At 42.3% G+C, this 23,109-nt stretch overlaps 1 protein-coding gene across 6 annotated transcripts in view; it reads left to right on the top strand.

Moving 5' to 3' along the window:
* MTUS1 (microtubule associated scaffold protein 1) overlaps window positions 1-23,109 on the top strand; it is a 112,668-nt gene that overhangs the window by 77,485 nt on the left and 12,074 nt on the right. For all 6 annotated transcript variants that reach the window (XM_064272906.1, XM_064272907.1, XM_023551171.2 and 3 more), the window contains 2 exons: window positions 1,648-1,862; window positions 10,455-10,521. In XM_064272906.1, coding sequence (XP_064128976.1) covers window positions 1,648-1,862; window positions 10,455-10,521 — 282 coding nt within the window. The remainder of the gene's footprint in view (window positions 1-1,647; window positions 1,863-10,454; window positions 10,522-23,109) is intronic.

Below are 23,109 nucleotides of genomic sequence, written 5' to 3'. Positions count from 1 at the left end.
TTCCGTTAATCTAAAAGTTACATTTTTCCTCCAGGACTTTAACATTGTGGCAATATTAATGTGGTGACTTCCTCCATCCGCCGTGGAAGTGGCAGTTATTGATGACCAACTATTAGTGATTACTGCTAATAAAGACAATAAATACTTTCTGCCTTGCATCAGGCATTTTTAAAACAGTGGTTTGTTCAGTCGTTTTAGAACTGAGAATTTTCGAGTGTACAAACGTGAATTTTTAGCTACGTAAAGCAGCAATAGAAAAGGAGAGCCTTTTTTCCTTTTTTAACTTAAAGCGTATATTGAGTATACTTTGGCGCTGGTTCTTGGAACATGAATACTAAGGTTTCTTTGTTTATTTTCTTTCAAGCATCGTTGTAGTTGTTTTCTTCTACTAGAGAAATTAGAGGAAATAATTATTAACTGCTTTTAAAGTTGTCTTAGATTTTTCGGTTACCTCAGGCTGTGGCTGCCTTAGGGAATGCCCATGTGAATAAGGACACATTTATTTTTTTAGGTTCTTGTGTCTTTTTTTTTTTTTCGCATTTAGATTTGTTTGGATTATTTGGCGTACTTACCTCAAGAACCTAACAGTTTGTTTCCTGTTTTTCCAAGTCTGTGTGATATTTAAAGTGACTGAGACATCCGGAATGGCTCCAAAACTGAGCAGTTTGCGTTCTATTTTAATTTAAAATAGAGTAATTCCCAGAGTACCCAGGTGTAAAACATGAATCATCCCTTAGCACGGCATTTTAGATGGATTTGAACTATTAACATGTGCTTTTAAAAAGGGATTTAAGCTTTTATTATGACTTGACAGAAACCCACCCTCAAAAAAAAACTACACTATCCATTTTCTACATTTGCTAGAAAATGGGTGGCATAGTTGAGTATAGTCCCCTCAGCAGTGAACCTGAGGGGCGAAATGTGAGTAGGTTTTCCATCCTGTGATGACTTATTAGAGATTAGGAAATGACTCATCTGCAGTGTAAATCTTTGCAATGACCCAGCCCTCAGCGGGGAACGGATGGGACGTTTATGGAGAACGTGTAGGAGGAGGGGAAAGCATTTGGAGGCCAATCCTTTGTTTTTCTTTCAGCATCTGTGATTCATACATAGGGTCAGGGTACTGGTTATAGTCAGTTTCTGTACCAATTTAACTGAAAAGCCAGGAACTATGAAATCAGCGTGATTTGGCACACCGTTTTCATGCTTCTGGGTTGCTGAATCCTCTTGTTTTGTGTACACAACTCTCTGCGCCACATGAATCTTTCCAAGTCAGAACTAAAGCCACTGTCTGTTTTTGTGAACTCCAGATGTCTAGATTCTTGACTGTTTTCCAGGCCTCACCCATGTGTGTGCCTCCTGTGAGCACAACTTGAATGTATTTCCATGGCGTCTGCTGTTATGACCCCATGTGGTGGTGATGAGAAGAACTCCCATCACCTATCTCAGGGCCGGAAGCCTTGGTGGCCTAGTGGTTAAGAGCTATGGCTGCTAACCAAAAGGTTAGCAGTTCGAATCCACCAGGCATTCCTTGGAAACTCTGTGGGGCAGTTCTCCTCTGTCCTATGGGGTCGCTATGAGTCGGAATCAACTCAACGGCAATGGGTGTTTTGGTTATCTTAGTGCCCGTATTAATTTCTTTTGCAGTTGAAAAGGGCAGGCACAAGAATCCCAGAAGTTTATGCTCCCAGACACAGACGTCTCCAGATGTGCTGTCTGCTGAAAAGACACTTGAATTGGCTCAATATAAAGCAAAATGTGAACACCAGAGTGGATTCATCCAGCAGCTCAAGCAGCTGCTTTTCTGTGGTAACACCAGGTTGGAGGCGTTAACCGTTGTGATTCAGCACCTGCTCTCTGAGGTAAGGACGCTGCACCTCGCATCGCCTTTATCCCTGAGGAGGGCCTGGTGGGGGGAGGCGGGCTAATAATCCCCCCTATTCGTGTCTTCTGATATCTTTGATGATTTAGGAAGATCAGATGTAATTCGTCCCGTTATACTTCTTTTCAAGTCACTTGATGCTGAAGTCAGCCTCTAGAAATGTAGGATGGAGACATTTTCTGAATACTCTGTTTTCCTCCCAAGAGTCTCTTGGTTAGACCAGAAGCAATAGAAAGGCAGCTGCCTGTTGAACTCCTCCATACCTCCAGTTCTATAGTGTCATTAACTATTTGTTTTGTTTTTTACTTTATTTTTTGTCTAACTATATTTAGCTTTCAATATCACACTTAGTTTAATGCTTTGGAAAATAAGATTATCTCTGTGGGTCAATGAACACTTTTGAGATAGCTCCCACTTTCATGTCTGCAGACTCTTACAGAACTTCCATCCATTCTTAAAATAATTTGCGGTGCAACAAAGCAAATTTTCTTTATTTACTTTTCTCTAATATTCTACGCGAATGTTAATTGGGGAACTGGCTAAAATTCACTGAGAAAAGCAAGTTTAGATGAACATATGCTATGGTGACTGACGTAGCAACAAAAACCACAATTATCCAAAAGGAAAGTAATTTGAGCTCCTTAGTATTGTTTAATCACAGTTTTGAAGATGGATGTACATGATACCTGAAAGAAGAAAACGATTAGATGTGTTGTCATTGAGGCCAATCCAGCAAGCCCATGTTCCTTTCATGCAGAGGACATGGTGATGTAGTCGCCTGCTTGCGGGGAGGGAACAAAGGCAGATGAGACTTGGTCTGTGCCTTTGAGGAGTTCCCAGGCATAGACAGTTTAGGTCAATATCTGATGAACGTTTAATAGCTCTGTCCAGATTCTTTTTTTTTTTTTTTCGAGATGAAGGCAGAGACATTTACCTAGTGTTTGAGCTGCAGTAACCCGTTGTGGTTAAGTTGGTTGTGACTCACAGCAACCCTGTAAGACAGAGTAGAACTGCCCCATAGGGTTTCCAAGGAGTGGCTGGCGGATTCAGACTGCTGACCTTTTGGTTAGCAGCCGAGTTCTTAACCACTGTGTCACGAGGGCTCCTTAGTTGCAGTAATATGTGGTATTTTGGTTTTTCTAATATGGATTTTTTTTTTTTTTTTGTAATATGGAAGGGAGCAACTAGAGAGTTGGCTTGTAATAGAACCCTGAGAGCTATACTGGAAACCACATAATATCAAATAGAGGGGACAGTTTGTCTGTTTAGAGAAAAAAAAACAGTTATTTTTGCTGTATCCAACCTAAAAACCCCATCTTCAACTCTTTTGTCTCCTTTATCTCTCACATGAAATCAATCACTCAAGTCCTATCAACTCTTATCCCTTCAGATGTTCTTTGTCATTCCTACTAATGTCATTTTTGTTTAGACCCTGCGTATCTGTCAGATTATAGCTTCTTAACCAGTCTTCACATTTGCACTCTTTCTCCCTTATAATCCATCCAAGCACTGCCAACAGGTACTGTCTTACCAAAACAGTCCACTCTGCTGACTAAACCTGCAGTGGTTTTCCAATATGGTGACCACTAGCCTTATGAGGCTATTGAGCACCTAAAATGTAGCGAGTTTGGATTGAGATGTTTTGCAAGTATGTAAAATACACATCAGATTATGAAGCCTTAATACAAAAATGAAGGATGTAAAATATCTCATTACTAGTTTTTATATTGATTATATGTTGAAATGACAATATCATGAATGTATTTGTTTAAGTAAAATATATTATTAAAATTAATTTCCTCTTTTTTCCCTTCCTTTTTTAAATGTGGTTACTAGGAAATTTAAAATTACCTTTAGGGTCATATATTTCCTTTAGGTAGCTCTGGTTTGTAACTTGGAATAGAAAGCTGTCAATAATTTGGCTCAAACATACCAACAGTTGTGAGAATGCTCTAGGACTGGGAAATGTTTTCTTCTCTTATATGAAGGGCAACTGACAACAACATGATTTGGTACCAGCTGGCCTTTTTAACCCTACCATCACCACCTGTAAAGCTTCTGCTGTATATTAGGGAGGTGGGGAGAGGGAAGAGGGAATTATTATTTGTTGAATATTTACTAAATACCAAAAAAACAAACCCATTGCCGTCAAGTCTATTCCAACTCATAACCACCCAGTAGGACAGAGTAGAACTGCCCCATATGGTTTCCAAGGAGCAGCTGGTGGATTTGAACTGCCGACCTTTATGATTAGCAGCCAAGCTCTTAACTACTGTACCACCAGGGCTCTTTACTAAGTACCAAAAAAAAAAAAAAAAAAAACCAGATATCCTTAATTACCTTATTAAATCCTCACCCAAGCCACAAAGAGCTGGAATTTACAAATAAGAAAATTGAGGCAATAGAGCTGTGAACTGACTTTCCTAGCAAAGGAAGAATCAGGTCTTGACTCCAGGTCTAGGGTTCTATGAATTAAAAATCTCCCATAAACTCCCTGTACTTTTTCATCCTGTGTTCAAATGTCATTACTGGGCTTCTGCTTCCCCCCCCCCCCCATTCCCTCATGTCCAAGTCTGTCTTATAGCCCTTACATCACTATCTGCATTTAATGTGCATGGATTCATTATACAAACAACCCAACAAAAACGCAGATTAAAAAGAGCAGGTAGCCCTGCTTTCCACACTGCTCAGCAAGCCCAGAAAGGGATGTAAGGTGCAAGACAGGTGTTCCTTCAGCTGTATTCTCAGCCCCTAAATATGTCTGTGGCATGAACTTCATGGGCAATCCTGTTGTTTAAAGACACTTTTTCCCCATCCAGCCTGCCGCCTAAAGACAGGTCAATATTTATCAGGTCCTCAGATGCAGAGAGAGCAGAAAACCCCTAGGGTGGATGTATTGAGAGATGCTATTTCGGACCACAACAAGGCAACCTCTTAATGGATTTCAGGGTAATTTTTCTGTGTGAATATCACCTTACACCTAAATTTAGGTCCTCACACCCAGATAATTGTGACTCTACTGAATTTCTTAAAATACAGCTCAGCCCTTTCCTCCCCCCTTTTTTTTTAATGAAGACTTTCCGGGGTTCCTGGCTCTATGTTATATCCGCCCTGTGGATGCCGGGAGCACCTATAATTGTCTTGCACTTTCCACCTTATATGATAGGTTTCCATTTAGCGTTTGTTTGTGCTTTTTAAGACAGGAAGTTCATGAGAGCAGGATCCTGAATCCAGTTCTTTCTTATGAACCGCCCCCAGCACCTAAGATGGTACCTTACACATCGTAAACACACAGTGTATACCTGAATGCTCTTTGCTCTGCTCTGTCTCTTTATAATCAGTCAGCAAATATTTACAGATTGCCAGATGTATATGAAGCACTGTCATAAAACAGTTGGAAAGGAAAGACAGAATCAGGAGAAAAGTTAAGCAATTAAAGTTCTCTTAACCCTTTGCCTCTCCTGTACTCATTACAGAAGTATTAAAAAAATACATCTTTTTATTTCTAACCATTCCTAAATGGTGTTGGAGCAGTAGCTTATGGGTGAAAGTGATTGTTGATAGGGAATCCTGGAACTATCAACTTCTGTTTCAAGTTTACAGATTATAGCCTTACCACATTAGGGGCAGATACGCGTGATTCCTTAGCAGAAGTTCTAGTAAATGTCTCGAGAACCTGGAAGCTCATGCCAGACTTTCTGTTTCTCAGTGGACATGCTAATGTTGGTTTTAGTTTGTTCTAATTGCTAGTTTATCCTTGCCTAGTGGTACAGTATCCGCCACAGACAGCCAACGTAAATGACGGTATTGATGGTAGTAATCCCAATTTCTTCATAAAAGCTGGGTGGGGGCTTTATAGGTAAGCCTTATTAGGACTGAGGTCACTCCTTGAAGCCTAAAATGCAGAGCACCTCCAAATCTTTTTTTTGCAAGTGGAGTCTACCTTGCTAAAAAAAAAAAAAAAAAAAAGCACCTAAACAAAGTTGATTTTTCTTTTTTTAGGCAAAAAAATAGAATTTATTACAAGGACCCGGAAATATCTCTCGGGATCCAAGGGTAGAGGCACGCAGCCAGGCAGAGGGACAAAGGGAAGGGAAATATTGTCAGAACTCTTGGTCTCTTTCAATCATACTTGTCAGGAATCGCCTGTCTATGTGGTGGGACAAGCCAGCCTGGAGATCCCAGGTTCACGATACTTCCCAAGAGGAGATGGGTGGATTTTGATATGATGCTAGCAGTCTGCCGAAAGTAAGAATGTCTCAGATCAGAAAGATCAGACACGCCATGCGCGTTCAGTGTGGACTGTTGGTGATGCGCAGAGCACCTGTCTGAGCTGTCTGACAGGGCGGCTCTTCTCTGCAGAATCCCCGGTGATGCTGGTGCCACTCAGTAGCAGGTGCACTGATGGGACGACAGCTGGAGACTAAGTGCCTCCGTCCTAAAAAGGGACTCCTAATTAAATTATAGTGAGTCTGTGTTTTTCTTGGAGCACTTCATCTATTTAATGCATGGGTATGAAAGCGTTTTTTCTGTCTTTGTTCCCGCCTCCCTCTGTTTTTCCCCATTGTGTGCAGTGTTACATGTTACGGTGTGATGAGGATTAAATAAGCTTGTCATCTGAGACAGAAGCACTGCTGTAGAAGCAGCTGAATAAAAAACAGCAGATCAGTATCTAAGTGACAAAGCGCATTTTACCATCGACAGGTAAAGCGTAGGTACGTGTAAAGGCAAGCTGCAGGGAGGGCGGCGGAGCAGGAGCTAACGCGTAGTATGTGTCTGTTACGGTATGTGGACATTTGACAGGAAGGGTCGTATGTAACACTCACAGGCTTCTCTGGGTTAGGCATTATTCCTGCTCTATCAGTGAGAAATCTAAGAAATTAAGTCGCCTGGCTGGAGCCACACAGCTAGTAAGTGGTTGGGGAGGCTTCCCCTCCAGACTGTCTGCCTCCGAAGCCCTTGGTTTTCCCATCATCCTATGCTGCTTCTTCTCACTTGGCGATGACCAAAGCAATGGGCCTGGAGATTCCAGTTCTACCTGAGTCCCTTTGAAGGCAACAGTCGTGTCTGAAACCTTTATTTTTCCACAGCGTCTGGAGTGATGTTTGGTTAATTGCTGCTACTAATAACTTCCAACCAATTCAGAAGGATAAGTGGCCATTTGTGCCACTTGGTTGGGGCGGGGGGGCATCTAAGATTGACATTTAGCCTTCCCAGAAGTTTTGTATAACAGGTCAGGTAAAGATGACCAGGTATTCCAGGAAGAGTGGCATCAGCGAGATTGTGGAGATTGGACATGCATGGCAAGTGTGACTTGGACAGGGGGGGCTTGGGAGTCTAAGCAGGAGCTGGATGATTGAAGTCCACGGAACTAGGGTGAATTTTATTTTTTTATGTACACAATGGGAGACTATTTTTGAGCAAGGGAGTTTATAAAAAAAAAAAAAAACCCATATGTATTAAAAAAAAAAACAACCCAGTTGTCATCAAGTCAATTCCAACTTATAGTGACCCCATATGCTCCGTAGGGTTTTCAGTGGCTGATTTTTGGTGAGCTGAGCATGTAGTCATTTACATCACCCGGGGACTCTTCTTTTTTTTTTTAATGTGTATGAGGAATGTGGAATAGTAATCTAGCACCCTCTGTCAGGTGGTGTGGAGGGAGGCTTTTCTGGTCCGGGAATGGGTTGGTGAAGATCAGGACTAGGAGAAGGAAACACGGATTCAGGACACACTCTGAAGGAGAACTGGCTGGCTTTTCCACAACTCATTTAGACAAAGTCAAAGATGACCTCAAGGCTTTCTGGTTACCATGATTGACAGAGGTTAGAAAATGGTACGTGGCTTCTGAGGCACTGAACGCAGGAAGGCTGAGTGCTATAGAGTTGGTGAAAATGTCCACGTGGGTACTGAAATCCCATGTGCCCAAAATCTCTTTAATAAGCAGAAATGTCACCTAGTATATATTTGTGCGAGAACGTGACAGTTTTCACAAAATTACTCTTCGAGATTATACTAGCTTAATTTTTTAATCTTCCCTTTAGTTTCCATAAATTTGAAAAGTGGTTTCTTTTTTTTTTTCCGGCTCTTGCTTCTGTTAGTAATTTGGCTTCTATTAGAAAGAGGAGATTTTACGCAAGTTCACTGAATGTGTCGCACAGTTGCTTGTGGGTGACCTTGTAAAGCTATCTTCTGGTTTCCCTGTCACCTAAAGACAAAACTTGCCGATGGCTTACTTGAACCACATTACTAAAAAAAAACAAGCACAAATAAGGCTTAAAGTTATAAGATTAAGATAAATACGTATGTATGTATTTTCCTTCAGCTTTTCTATATTGGAAAACCAGTTGTTGATTTTCAAAACTCGGACTCACTGGTTTGTGATTTCAAAACAACTTAATACTACATTTTAAAAATCAAGCATTTAGAATACAACTGAGCCCTGGTGGCGCAGTGGCTAAGAGCTCGGCTGCTAACCAAAATATTGGAAGTTTGAATCCACCATCCACCCCTTGGAAACCCTATGGGGCAGTTATACTCTGTCCTATGGGGTCATTATGAGTTGGAGTCAACGCAATGGTGGCAGATTGTTTTTGGTTGTTAAGACCAAAGTGTGCTCAATAAAAAAGGCTTTCTTAACTGACCCTGTGGCAGCACAGGCCATCAGTTACCTTCCTTAGCTCCGTAATGAGACTAAAAATCAAAAAGTCAAATTTATTATAAACTCTTCCACCCTCAAATCATCATTACAAACCTTTTTTTTTCCACCAGTGGACAAGTGTTCTAAACATCCAAATTAAATGGAGTGATACACCCCTCATTTGATTTAAAAAAAAAAAAAGCCCAGACCCATTGCTGTCCAGTCAATTCCGACTCATAGTAACCCTACAGGACAGACTAGAACTGCCCCATAGGGCTTCTTAGGAGAAGCTGGTGGATTCAAACTGCCAACCTTTTGGTTAGCAGCTGTAGCTCTTAACCATTGGGCCACCAGGGTTTCTTTAAATCCTAAGTCACAACAGCTCACACTTCCGTTGTTCTTCACCTGGTTCATAGCCTCACTTAGTGTACAGGTTTGGGAGAACAATTAGAGAAGGGAATAAAAAGACTCACAAATCCAAAAATAACCCCATTATCCATGAAGAGAAGGTCGGTTTTTTTCCTTCCACTCTCCCAGCTGATACTTAAGTAAGTGGCCATCGATCAGGCTAATGTCTGGCTCTCATTTTCCATAAATGAAGGGCTGTGGCTTTAAGTGATCACAGGCTGCTCCTGCCAGAGGCAGAAACTGCAGTATCAGCTTCTGTGGGAGAGAGGAGTCAGAGGCTACGGTAACCTGCAGGACGTGAAGTAGGGCTAGCCCAGGGCCAATGGCGTGCCTCCTGGTAGAGCTGTGAACGTAGACAGACCGGCTGGTGGCTGGCTGGCGTGGCCACCTGTGCACTTCTCTGGCAGTGCGGGGGGTGGGGAGTTGGAGACAGACACTGGAAAATGGGCCGCTCCAGCAGCAAAATGTGCCTCTATTCTCCATGTGCAGCAACAAGGGTAATTAGTGTTTGTTTATGGTGCTTTTCTGGAAGGATGTCAGGGGCTCCGGCAGAGGCTGCCTGGAATCAGGGAAATGCCTTGAATGACAAGCACTCTTCCCTGCAAAGGCTGGGTCTCCTGATCTCTGCAACACAGCCATCAAGATGCGGCAGGCACTCAGACGCGGGTGATCTTGGGGAGAGCATTTCCAGAGACGCTTCTGAAGTCTCTGTTCTCCTCAGTTGTCCCTGGTGCCGGAGAATCTGCCTCCGGGGGAAATATATGTAGTTATTGTGTCTGTCCAAGTGTGTGTGTGTGTGTGTGTGTGTGTGTGTGTGTGTGTGTGATATCTGTGTGTGGCTGGTAACTTGAAAATTGTTCTTTATCGCAAACTACGTTTTTAGTACTGAAACGACTGCCCAGTTGTACTTGATTTGTTTTTCTAATATCGACTTTGGATTATAGCTGATACAAAACATATTCTTAGAAAATAATGTGTAACTGATTCAAAATAATTGAATTTTTTCTTTAAAGGAGTTTTTTTTTCCCCATAGTTTCATAACCAACTTTTTCTTTTCTTTTAATAGTAAAGGATTGAGGCTTAGCCATATAGCAAAAGTTTATATGGGACAAAGTGCATACTAGCATGTGTTTAGAACATTAAATATTTACCTTAAACTGATTAGACCTTTATTGCCTTTGGAGGCAGAGAACGCATCGTGTCTTGAGTACAGCATGTTTCAACTGAAAGGTTTTTTGGGTCAGCAATGAACTGTTGACTCAAAGTAAACATCTTGAAATGGGCCATTCAGCACCTCCAACAAATATTTCACCAGGACCTGAGAAAATACCAATTTGTGAAACACTGATTTCCTTAACAACTAAAGGGACATCTGTGTTTTGTAACAACACAAACTGTTAGCCTAAGTGATTCATATCTTGGCTTCTCAATTCTGGGTCTAGTTTTCCTGGCGATAACAAACGTGTGCCTTAGTGAGAGGGACCTTCTTGCAAACGTGAGTAACCTGATGTGTGTTTTCTGCAGCGGGAGGAGGCACTGAAGCAACATAAAACCCTGTCTCAAGAACTTGTTAACCTCCGGGGAGAGCTAGGTAAGAGCTCTGTTTTTTTCTTTTTTTATTAAATTTTATGGGGGTGAGGGGGACAGTGGAAACTTGCTTTCCTTGTCTGCATCGTGGCTGGAGTTGTGTGCTGGTGGTTGTTAGCCCCCCCACTTTGGTGTCTGTGCAAACGCTTACTAACGACATTTCTCTTGAATCTTGGCAGCTTGACCCCAGGTTCACAGAATTCCTGGCACTGATGTCACTAAGCCTAGCAGAGCCTGTACAAGAATCCTATCTCTGATGACCAAAACATTTCTCTTTCTGAAGAGAGGGACGGAATGATTTGTGCAGTGTGTGGATTCCTGCCCAAAAATGCCAGCTTTTTTTTTTTTCTGAGCTACTTTTTATATTAAAGTGTAATGGGAAAATCTTTTCTATGATCACAGTAGTTTCCATTACACTTGTTTGGGGTGGTTTGTGAGCAGCTAGCATAATGTTGAAAGGGTACAATGAATAGGGACAGCCCGTTGGACGGAAGCATGTCCTGTGCTAGGCTGACAGTTGGATGGGGCTGATGGGGAATAGCCACCCACCGACCTGTCATGTCTGTGGCCCTCCCCACCCCAGGGCTGCTGCCTCAGGCCTGAACTCCATTTTAGTTCTCGTCTCTTCTGGGAGAGCCACAGGGTGGAAAGGAAATAGTATTACCTGTTCTCCTTTACCTGCCCTGTTGGAGTGGACTGACAGCCTTGGAGTCCCTCTCCTGTCCTGGGCACCTCAGCCCCCAGAAAATCAACTTCCTACTTTAGCTTTAAGCCAGGTCTGCAGTATGTTTATTTACAAGGCCAAAGTCTCTGGCCTTTGCAGTTTTCTGTGTACAGAGACCGTCTCCACTTAAAGTGTGTGTGTGTTTGTGTGAGTGTATGTGTGTGTAAATAATGAAGAGGTAACAGCCAGAGAAGCAGTTTTCATTCATCTAGTTCTAGGAGCCCTGGTGGCACAGTGGTTAAGAGCTCAACTGCTAACCAAAAGGTCAGCAGTTTGAATCCACCAGCTGCTCCTTGGAAACCCTGTGGGGCAGTTCTACTCTGTCCTGTAGGGTTGCTATGAGTCGGAACCAACTTGATGGCAGTGGGAGTTCTAGGAGCAATTGTCCATTTTTCTTTGTACAGAACCAGAGTTTAAGCATTGCTCATCTGTGAACACTCCTGGTTAACCCTCTGGATTCTTAACCCCAGCCCAGGCCGCAGTCATTTTTTCCTGGCCTTTATCTGAGGTTATGAAAGGGAAGAAGCTGTTACTGGAAAGTAACTTTTCAACAGATGACATGTCAGGGCTCCAAAGACTTAAGAGTTGTGGTCAAACAGTCCAAGTAAACCACAGCTGAGAGGCAGCCAGCTCTCTGAGACTCTTAGGGCTTGCTGCCTTGTTACTTAACTGTGGCCCTTTTCATTACCCAGATGACCAACTTGATTTGTTTCTGTAGGTGCTTTAAGTAGCGTGATGGGTACAGAGTTAGAAGGTCAGGAAAGAAGGCTTTTTGTGTGTCTTAGAGTTAGTTAAGGACCGAGCGGAGGTGGAGATGAATCTGCCTTGTGGTTCACATTTCAGCCTCTCTCAAGACAAGGCCGAAATGTGAACAGAGCACTGTTCTCATTCACTCTGGTTGAATGGGGAATCCTCTTTTCAGCTCTCAGTGGACAGCACAGTTGGGCGATTTAGATCGGGGCTCAAGTACCCAGCACCCTGCAGTTAGTCACGTAGCCTGACAGGAAATAGCCATGACAGTCGGTACCCATGCTCACCTTTCTGTCTGCGATAAGGACGGTGTACCTGGGTATGCCTTCTCTGCTGGTGTCTGAGCATCAGGATGTGATGATCGACCTGTCTGTTATTGTGCAGTCATCCAAGGCTAGCCTCTTTGGGAGTGTGTGTCCTTTCCTGCTGCCAAATCAGGCAGAATCGTTCGAGTAACAGAGTCAGGCATCTTGGGAAGGGTTTCAGTTCTGTGAAGGGAGGGAAGAGAAGCTTTTAAATTGTTGTTAGGATGAAATTGTTGTTATTAGGTGCCATCAAGTTGGTTCCGACTCATAGCGACCCTAGAGGACAGAGTAGAACTGCTCCATAAGGTTTCCAAGGAGCGGCTGGTAGATGCAAACTGCCAACCTTTTGGTTAGCAGCTGTAGCTCTTAACCACTTCGCCAACAGGGCTCCTGAGAATGACTCGTGTATTTCCATCCAGTTATGAACCAGGGACATTTTGTGGGTCAGGCAAACATGAAAACCACTACGCTATGGAAACAAACACTGTGGTTAAGAATTGGGCTACTAACCAAAAGGTGGGCAGTTGGCATTCACCAGCTGCTCCTTGGACGCCACGTGGGGCAGTTTTACTCTGTCCTATAGGGTGGCTATGAGTTGGAATCGACTCGATGGCAATGGGTTAAATATCGTTAGAAATCCCTTTAAACATGCTTTTTTTTTTTTTTCCCCTCTACAAACTCAAAGGGTGGTGGGATGTGATCTGTCCTCTCCTGATACAGTATAACAGGGTGGTTTGTGGAGCCAGTAGTCTAGATGTTTGCTCATCCATTCCTACTTAAAAATTACCTAACTCCTTTGAGAACAGTTTATTCATTGGCGATAGGACACTGATATATATTTTGCCAGGTTATTGTGGAGCTTGGGCAAAATATAAAGTAACTGGCATAGTGCCCTGTCTGTCACAGGCACCTCAAGGAAGAGCTACAGGACAACCGTCATCAAAATAGCCAGGCTTTCATTCTGAAAAAATGGGAGTTCATTGATGTCACTCTCTCCCCCTGGATGATTTTTCTTTACTCTCTCCGTGAAAATTAGGACAGTTTTCCCCAATTACTGGGAACTTCACAGAAGGAGAACTCGTAAACTCAGGAGCATTGAAACCCAACTGAAGCCTACAGTTTTGACCTTCAGAATCTGATTCACCTCCAGTTCTCTTCCCTGCCCCCACCAATAACTTTCTCATTGCTGTCTCACTTTGCACCTGATAAACATATCCTCTTGACTGCCAAGTTTTACCACCCTGCTTCAGATGCAGCCTGCATCGTCCTACATCTGAGCCACACCCCTACCTGTAATGACTTTCTGTTTGCTTCTGCAAAAATCCTTCAAAGCTCCGTTTTCTTGGACTCCTTGGAACAACAGCATTAGGTTCGTCTCACCCCAGTGATTCCTTGGAACTTCATGTTGATATATTTATTATATCTAGTGTTTTCCTGTTGGCTTCAGATACTAAACTCCTTAATTGCAGACTCTTTCCTGCTTCCCAAGAGGGAAAAAGAAAACCCAAAAATGTTAATAAACTATGAATACTTATGGGCATTTGAGGTTCTGAAATTCATCTCTATTTAAGAACAATGTATAAAATTAAAGAATTTTGGAATGAAAAGAACTAGCCCATCGTTCCACTGCCCTGACAACTTTTGCATTTGTTTATTCCCTTGTCTCTATACAATTTTGGGAAACGCTGGTGGTGTAGTGGTTAAGTGCTATGGCTGCTAACCAAAAGGTCGGCAGTTCAAATCCAACAGGCACTCCTTGGAAACTCTATGGGGCAGTTCTCTGTCCTATAGCATTGCTGTGAGTTGGAATCGACTCCACGGCAATGGGGGTTTTTTTTTTTTTTTTTTGGTTTTATGTTATACAATTTGACTGCATACAGTCTGTACTCTGTTTTACTAAGGTATAATTTTACATACAATGCAATAATGCTTATTGCCCCGTCAGCTTTGACAAATGCCTACACTCATATAACCTACACCCTTACTGAGGCGTAGAGCATTTCTTTTGCCTCAGAAAATTCCCTGGCGCCCCTCCTAGTGGGCTCCCGACCCCAAGAAGCAAACACTGATCAGATTTTTATCACCATGGGTTATATTTGTCTTTTCTAGAATTTTATGTAAATGGAAACATACGATATGTCCTTTTTTGTGGCTGACCTCTTTCACACAGCTTAATGCTTTTGAGATTCAGGCACGTTACTGTACGTGTATGATCTTTTAAAATTAACGTGTCAGAGACTTTCCCATATTGCCTCAGAGTCTTCATTATGGGATCACGTTGGATGACCACGGGAAAGCCCATCAAGTGAAGCACGTCAGAGACTTTCCCATATTGCCTCAGAAGCTTCATTATGATCACATTCAATGACCACGGGAAAGCCCGTCAAATGAAGGCACTGTAGTTTGACTTGTTCCCTAAATAACGTTGTAATACAGCAAGGGTTTCATCGTCAGTTCTTATCCCACCCATTGCCATGGTTTCAGCTACTACTCATACGATGGTACCTCACAGATAGATTTTTCTAGTCCTCTCCTTCACAAACTATGGGTGCGTTTTCCAGCTGCCTAGTGAGGAGCTACCCCAGGTGAGCCAGTCCAGCATAAGCCCCTTACTTCGTGAACATGTTCAAGCCTGTTCCTCACAGTCTATTCATCAGCTTCAGTAATGGCATTATTCACTTACCACCTAAGGTAACAACTGAAGCCATGCTCCTTTTTTTCCATCCTCCAGTCTGCACTCTACATCTCTCTCAGATCCAGCCCTCCTTACCGCCCTGGCTGCTGCCACCCTAAGTCAAGCCTCATAATTCTCCTGTTGCAATGACCCAACAGATCACCTTGCCTCCAGGCTCCCTTCTCTCCTCCCTGCATCAGCCAGGACTGTACTTATATCTGACTATCCCAGTTAATCTGCAGGTCATTTTGAAAGCACTGGCCCTTGAAATAGATTACAGTTAGATTGAATGGTCCACATCCACAGAAAACATTTTGCTGCTGAAAAAGAGGGTAAATGTGTAATGCCAATTCTTCCTAAAGATGAGCTGAATAAAGGCTGATGTGATGGAGGGCCATACTTGTCATCTTTTGGGGGTCTTACTGCTTCGTTTTAAGGTTCATCATTGGAATCACCGTTTTTCATCTAAGTTAATGGGGAAAAACATATGTTGCATTTCAGAATTATTTTTTAACCAAAATCAACAGTTAAGTTACATATTTTTATAAACTGTTTTGTTTGTATTTCATGAAACAAATGTGATTTCTACACTTAATTCTCTAAAACCTCTGGCACTCACATAATCAGTATGTAAAAGGCTAGTTGAATTTGGCCTCTGTGTATAAAAATTACGAGCTGGATATGGCAGTAACAACCAAACCCACTGCCGTCGAGTTGATCCTGACTCTTAGCGACCTTATAGGACAGAGTAGAGCTGCCTCATATGGTTTCCAAGGAGTGGTTGGTGGATTCGAACTGCCAACCTTTTGGTTAGTAGCCTGAGCTCTTAATCACCGTGCCACTAGGGCTCCATTGAGTGCCTACTCATCCCTAACAACAGTCTTCAGCTCTAAACCTACTGGTTTGCATTTTATAAAAGAAGAAATTGAGGCTCAGAAGTTAAGCAGCTTTCCTGTGGGCAAACAGCTAGATAGTAAAGAGGCTGGATGAGAAACCAGGGTGGCTGGACTGCAAAACTTCTGTTAATCACAAAAGGGCAGCCTTCACAAAACTATTTGAAAGGTTAAAAAAAAAAAAAGTTGAAATGAACAATAGTTTGCATTGATAACTACTCTTGGAATCTTCTAATCGAGAGTTCGAGAAGTATTATTAAATTAAAATACACTTTGTTATTATCTACTCCGGGAAAGTAAGTGAGCCCTGCCAAACGCAGTGCAGAGTCTAATTAATGCTTAACCAGTATCTATGAACTTCAGGCTGCCCCACGCCTTGTGGAATGTGTTAATTCTTCCACTGGTCTAGCCTTGTCTACAGATTTGGTTTAAAAAGGCTGTGTATTTAAGGCAGTTTTTAAAACTCTTTACAGTTAAGTCACTTCTGAGTTTCAGAGTTCCAGAAAGTGATTTTTCAAGTGAGTTTTAATGAATTGTCTATTCATATAACGAAAACTTACCCTATACCAAGCAATATTTTTGTTTGTATCTTGTTGAGTTGGTTGAATATGCTTAGCTCATTCTTTTATTATCCGTGTCTACCCCAAATGTGAACTTGGGCAGGCTGTATTCATAAGTAAACTACCGTGTTCTTTTACCTCAGATGCAAAGTATTGCCAGCGCTGTTTTTGAACGCCTGTTGAGTATTCTTCCTTGTCTCAACTCCAGACTCTAAGCTGAGAAGGCAAGGTTTGGCTAATCTCTTGATGTGTTCATTTTTTTTTTCTAATTTAATGTCATCTGTCTTGAGCAGTGGTTCCCAAACTTCATTGTGTAATACATTGACTTTGTTAAAGGTCTATCTCCAGCTTTCATGCCCATCGTTTCTGATTCAGTTGGTTTGTAATAAAGCGTAGGAACCTGCAACTTTTGATAATCATATTGCTCTCTGGACTAGACTGTGACCCTGTATCGGGAGCCTAGAGCGTGCTTTCTTATATGTAAGAAAGTACATAAACATCAGTAACTCAGAAAGAGTAAAGAATATCAAAAATAGTTCCAACTGAATTGTGGTCCTTCATGCCTTTTGACCCTTGGTCTCTAGAAATGATGTTTAGTAGTAAGGGGAGACGGTATAGTAAAAAGGAAAGAACAAACCAAAAACAAACCCTTTGCTGCGGAGTCCATTCCGACTCATGATGACCCTGTTGACTCAAAATCGCCTTTATTAACATTAAGTTTATTCTTTTGATTGAAACATGATTTCTGTAAAGTCTAGGTCACTTTTTTCTGAAGCAGTACAACATAGTGTCAGTTCTTCAGCCATGCTCTCAGCTCAGGTCCACTTTCATTCCTAAACAATGTTTTCATTTGATCATGGAATGTTAGCTGTTTTGATGATGGGAGCATCTGGTTTGCAGCATTTTGTTGGCCAGCGAATGAGTTGCAAAACATCAAAGCCTTTTCAGACTTTTATTTGGAGGGAAAACGTTGGCAGGCAGAAACTCAAAACTCAGTGGAGGCCCAGCTGGCACCTGTATACAGAGGTCAGCAGACTGGGCCCAATGATCATGCCACATGTGAATAAGACTTTTCAGGACAAATCATAGTGTTGTTGTTAGGTGCTTCGAGTCGGTTTGCTTGAGCCCATTGTTGCAGCCACTGTGTCAGCGTGGGGGAAAAGAAAAGTCATTTTTACTGTCTTACCTTGTAGCCGTTCTCGCCTGAGCTTTCACAAGAGAATTAAGCCCTAATGTCCTGAGGCCTCCACTGTATGTATGAATTAACTTCTCTTTGTGCATCTCAAATTGAGAAAATAGTCACTTACATCGTTTTCTGTGTTCTGTGCTCTGGGTTGAAAAAAGCTGAGAAACTTGGGTTCTAGACCTGGCTCTGCCACTTCAGTCCCCTCTTTAGTAAAATGAGATGTCTGCGTAATACTTATTAACTGATGACATTTTTGCGTTACATGAGATGATAAACGTGAGAGCACTTTGGAAAGTACAAAGTGAATATTAAAGGAAAACTGGTGGCCTTATTTATGAGAGAATTGATTCAGTAGCACAGGCATTTTGTAAAAGCAGGTTTCTGATTAAGTTATGTTAGCAGAAGGCACTGAAATTGGTTCCTGTCGACTCAGTGATGTAATTCCCGAGAGAAATCCGAAAGCCATTTGTAACTCGCATTGAAATATAGAAAAAGATCCTTGTCTCCCATATATCGGCGAAATTTCTTGGCCATGTGAATAAGTAATGCCTTTTTGGGAAGTAATACTAGCAAAAATTGGAGTTCGTATGAGGAGATGTTGATTCCACAGAGAGCCTGTGAAGACTTGGTCCACGAGGCGTGACAGCAAATTTTCTGTTTAACTTGATCCTCTCAGACTACAGTTAACGTGAGAGCTGGTGTTCACTCCTCCTTTGCGTGGCAGGTCACAGGCTTAGGAGCTGGGAACGCCTGTTATCAAGTGTAGACTCCTGCCTCTCCACACGTACGCACAGAACATAGCCATTTAAAAAAATGGTTTCTTGGTTACTTTGTTCAGTTCCGTTACTATCTCCAATTTTAAAACATCAGAACCCAGGTTGACAGAGCCCCCAACATAGTCACTTACCCCAGAAATGGGTCATGACAGGACTTCCCTTCATAGAGTAAAGGGAAGTAATCACACCACTGTGGTGGAAGATGGGTTCCTGGGTAGCACAAATGGTTTGCACTTGACTACCAACAGACAGAAAGGTTGGCGGTTCAAACCTACTCAATGGCACCACAGAGGAAAGGCCTGCAACCCGCGTCTGTAACGACTACAGCTGAGAGAACCCTATGGAGCTCAGCTCCGCTCTAACACGTGAGGTCACCATGAGTTGAAATCAACTCTACGGCAATGGGTTTGGTTTTTTGGTTTACGGAAAAAGGTAGTGTCCCCAACTCATGGTTCTGGAGGTGAGGTACAGGGGACATTGAATAAGAAAGTTGTGTTTACCCCGAGAAGTATTTCATACGAAATGCCATGGAAAAATGAGTGAATGTGCACAGAATTAAAAGCAGGCTTCTGGCTTCCCAGGAGGCCAGAGAGAGACCCGAGCAGGCAAGCCGAGCTGAGCACAGGCTTCTCCTTGCTCTCAGAGGCTACAGAGATAGGGACTTCTGCTCAAGGAGAGGTCACCATCCCCAGCAGACTTGCTGGAAGCTTCTAGGGAAAGTGGGGGTGGGGGTGAGGAGGGAGCCAACTTGTTTTCCATTTGTCTCTGCTTTCTGTCACAGCCTCTTATATGGCATCATGAAAATTCCTCTGACCTTTCTTGTGACCTTACCTCTCTGGTTTTATCTTTTCTTTTTCATGTCAGATTTAGACAAAGTCTGCTAAAAGTCAGGAAAATTCAATTGCCTATAGTGTCAAGAATGACAGTAATTTGAGGTGGGTGTATACTACCCTGTGACATCTAGCCATGTATGTGGGATGTAAATTTACCTTCTTCGAATACTGAAACTCAAAAAAACCCCACTGCAATGGAGTCGACCCTGACTCATAGCGACCCTATATAGGACGGAGTAGAACTGCCCCACAGGTTTTCTAAGGCTATTAGTCTTCACGGAAGCAGACTGCCGTAGTATCTTTCTCCTGAGGAGTGTTTCCAAGGTGGGTTCAAACCACCAATCTTTTGGTTCGCAGCTGAGCACTTTAACCGCCGCATCACTAGGGCTCCTTGAGTACCAGACAAGCAATATTTCTTTTTAACTGTCATGTTGTTTTATGGAATCTCAAGCATGTCTTTGAGCAGCATTCAGACACATTTGAATCGGCAGGCTCTTGGGAGGCCAATAACAGTAACAGTAACATTTATTGAGCACTTAGTGTGGTCAGGCACCGGGTCAGGTGCTCACATGCATAATCTTATAATATTACGTCCATTTAAGAAGTGAGACGTAGGCGTAGAGAACGTAAGCTTTTTGCTCAAATCACGAAGCAGGCGAATCACGTGGCTGAGATTTGAGCCTAGCTCTGCTGGTTCCATTCTATTATGACATTCATTTATGTTCTTGAACACTAAAACGTTTTTTGGTTGTCTCATAGTGAGATATGCTACTCAGATACAAAAATTAAGAAAGGTCTATATCATTTCAAAAGAATATAGACAATTTGGGGGCACGGCTGTGTGCTGTATTTCTCTGCAAACAAGATATTTATCAGCCACTAAAGGGAAATCATCTCTGTGAGATAGAAATAATAAAAGTCTGACCTTCCTCTCTTGGAAGATCCCACAAGGACTAGTTATGTAATGGCTCTACTTCTGCTCCTTAGGGATAGCTAGTCAAGGACCTGGGATGAATCCAGCTGTATTTCTCAGAGGTTCTGTTTGACAGGGACGTTGGGCTTTGTCTAGGTGTTATCCAAGTAACCTTTTGAAAAGCAAAATTTCAGGCATTTCACCGCTTCTTCTGAAATATTTTTTCCTTGCTCCTTTATCCTTGTTTTAAACTGCCAGGCAATGTTTTTCCTGCTCTGTCCTTGGCCTGCAATTCTTCGCAGGAGCAATTCATTCCACAGTGAAAACACTGATTTGTAATTCTTAACATGGCCTTACATTTTAGAGACAGTCTTGTAAATAAGACGGTTCCTTCTGTTAATGTCTGAGAACTGTATTCCTTGTTTTGAAGCTAGTTGCTTTGGATAGCTTTTGCAGTTTACAAGTATGTGTAAGACAGTTATAATCAAACAACTCTTCTACAGGCAAATGGCCTTTTGATGCCTTAATCATAGGCGTGCTTTTAAAAATCGACTGATGTAATGATCAAAACAAGGGCAAAGGACTGGTTTGACTTTACTGTGTGGATTATTCTTGTAATAACTTCTTGACAACAGTTTGCTTGTTCCAAATTCTGGAAGATTTTATGTTTTGTTTTAGCTTGCAAAAAAAAAAAGTTTCCGTTGAGTCACTTCCAATTCGCGGCTACCCTACGTGCTTCAGAGAACCACACTCTGTAATGTTTTCAAGGGCAGAAACCTTTCGGAAGCAGATCATGAGAGCTTCCATCCAAGGCGCCTCTGGGTGGATCCAAACCACCAACCTTTCTGTTGGTAGGCGAGCACTTAACCATTTGGGCCACGCAGGGGACTCCTTTTGGCTTGTTGATTGTCTTAATAACCCAGTGCCATTGAGTCGATTCCGATTGTCTTAATAGTCAGCTGAAAATGAGTGGGATTCTGGAGAATAAGCAGGGAAGGGATGCGACTGAGAACAGGGACAGGAGCAAGCACAGATGGTATTATAAATCTCTCTCAAGATAGATGAAGTACAAGGAAAAGTCTACGACCTGATGCCATGGGGTGATGCTTACACACACACACACCACACACAACACACACACACACACACAGTGTGTCCCAGAGAACCCTGGACACAGCCTTTACGCGTGTATCCTTTTAACAATATTTCATGAGTCTTTACTCCAAATGTTCCCGCAGGAACCCAGGCCAGTTAGTTCAAAGTAAGGCAGTTTGTGTGAGTGATCACTGCAGCCCAGCTGTTCTCCACCTGGTACAGTCGGCCCCATAAACAGAGCAAAGGTCTGTGCACAGCTGCAGGCTGACGTCAGAGTCGGGGGCTGGCCTGCCGCTCAGCCTACTGGAATAACAGCAGTAAACCACCGGCTCCCGCAGCTGACCCGTTTTCCCCTTTTCCCCCTTCCCGTTCCTTTCACTCTGTCCTCCCTTCACCCTGTCCTCCCTTCACCCTGTCCTCCCTTCACCTCGGCTGACTCTGGCCACACACCTAAACACTTGGTGGACTTCTTTTATTTTTTAAACAGAGGAGACAGCCTGTCGGTGTGTTGATGTGAGAGGATTCTCACATATGCTATCTGATTTTCAAGTCTGATGCACCATAATTAAATATTCAAACTGGCGGTAGTTTGATTATAAGCAAAAACCTGTTGCTGTCGAGTTGATTCCAACTCATAGTGACCCTATAGGACAGAGAAGAGCTGCCCCATAGGGTTTCCAAGGAGCAGCTTGGTGAATTTGAACTGCCGACCTTTTGGTTTGCAGCAAAGCACCTAACCACTGTGCCACCAGGGTGTATTAAAATCAGGCAGGTGTAGCATACTCTTCTGCATAGAAGCTCTTCAAGCCCGAAGTATGAAGATAGTCTCTGAGTTTATTACTCAGTAATCGGATTCACTTAAATGCTTCTATCTCTGACTCGGGCATTCACGTGGGCTCGGATTGTGTTACTACCTTTATTTTTTTGCTTTGTGGCTATCTGAAATTCCAGGGAAAATACATGAAAAGGCCATGTAGGACCAAGATTTTTCTGACTAGAAAGCTATCTGATGCTTTTATTGATTATTTGCAAAGTATTTTTGTATTGCCTACTTTCATATAGTGTTCTAATATGGAATTTATACAAGGAGCCTACAGAGAAAGTTCACGGCCCTGTTATTTTACTTTATTTACATAATTTCCCAAAGAGTGGCTGGTGGATTCGAAAAGCTGACTTTTTGGTTAGCAGTCGAGCTCTTCACTTATTGATTATCTCGCTATCTGAAATTTTGCATTTGTGACAATAGTCAAGATATCTATCCAACTATTTTGCACATTAACAATGTACACCTGGCAGTAACCCTTTCATTACTAGTGGGCCATATAGGGCCTGCCTACATTTTCTGCTTCCAAGGTCCAGAGGGACATAAGTGTCCCACATGATATTGTGTGATCTGATGTGGTTATTCTCCGTTTTTCATAATGCCAGTTTTCGCGTAACGACTTAGCCTTTGGAGCCTAGCCGTGTTGATAAGTGAGGAGTGGGCGTACACTGGAAAATTCGTTGGTGGAAGGAGATGTCGCATTTATTCTTTTGACTATGATTTGAATGCTTCAATCTTCTTTTTTTTTTCTCCTTTGCTAAATAGTATAATAAAAGAGAAAATGAATGTGAAGAAAAAACAATTTTTTTTTTTGTGAAGAGGGTATTCTTTATCAATCTGGATGCTCATTTTGTTGTACTAAATTCTTTTAAAGAAAAAAAAAATAAGTTCCAATATTTAATTCTGAAGGACTGAGTTGTCAGTAATGTTCCATGTGATGGCCATCATAACCTAGTTTCCATCTACCTTTTTGGTTTTATATTAGTCTGTAGGCACTCTGGGATATTGAGAACATGTATCCTCTTCATAGTTAAAATAGCACTCAGTTTACCTCTACTAA

This window comes from Loxodonta africana, chromosome 19 (genome assembly GCF_030014295.1).
Source record: "Loxodonta africana isolate mLoxAfr1 chromosome 19, mLoxAfr1.hap2, whole genome shotgun sequence".
Taxonomy (NCBI): domain Eukaryota; kingdom Metazoa; phylum Chordata; class Mammalia; order Proboscidea; family Elephantidae; genus Loxodonta; species Loxodonta africana.
The sequence above is the reverse complement of the archived record's forward strand: the minus strand, read 5'-3'. Positions and strand labels throughout refer to the sequence as shown.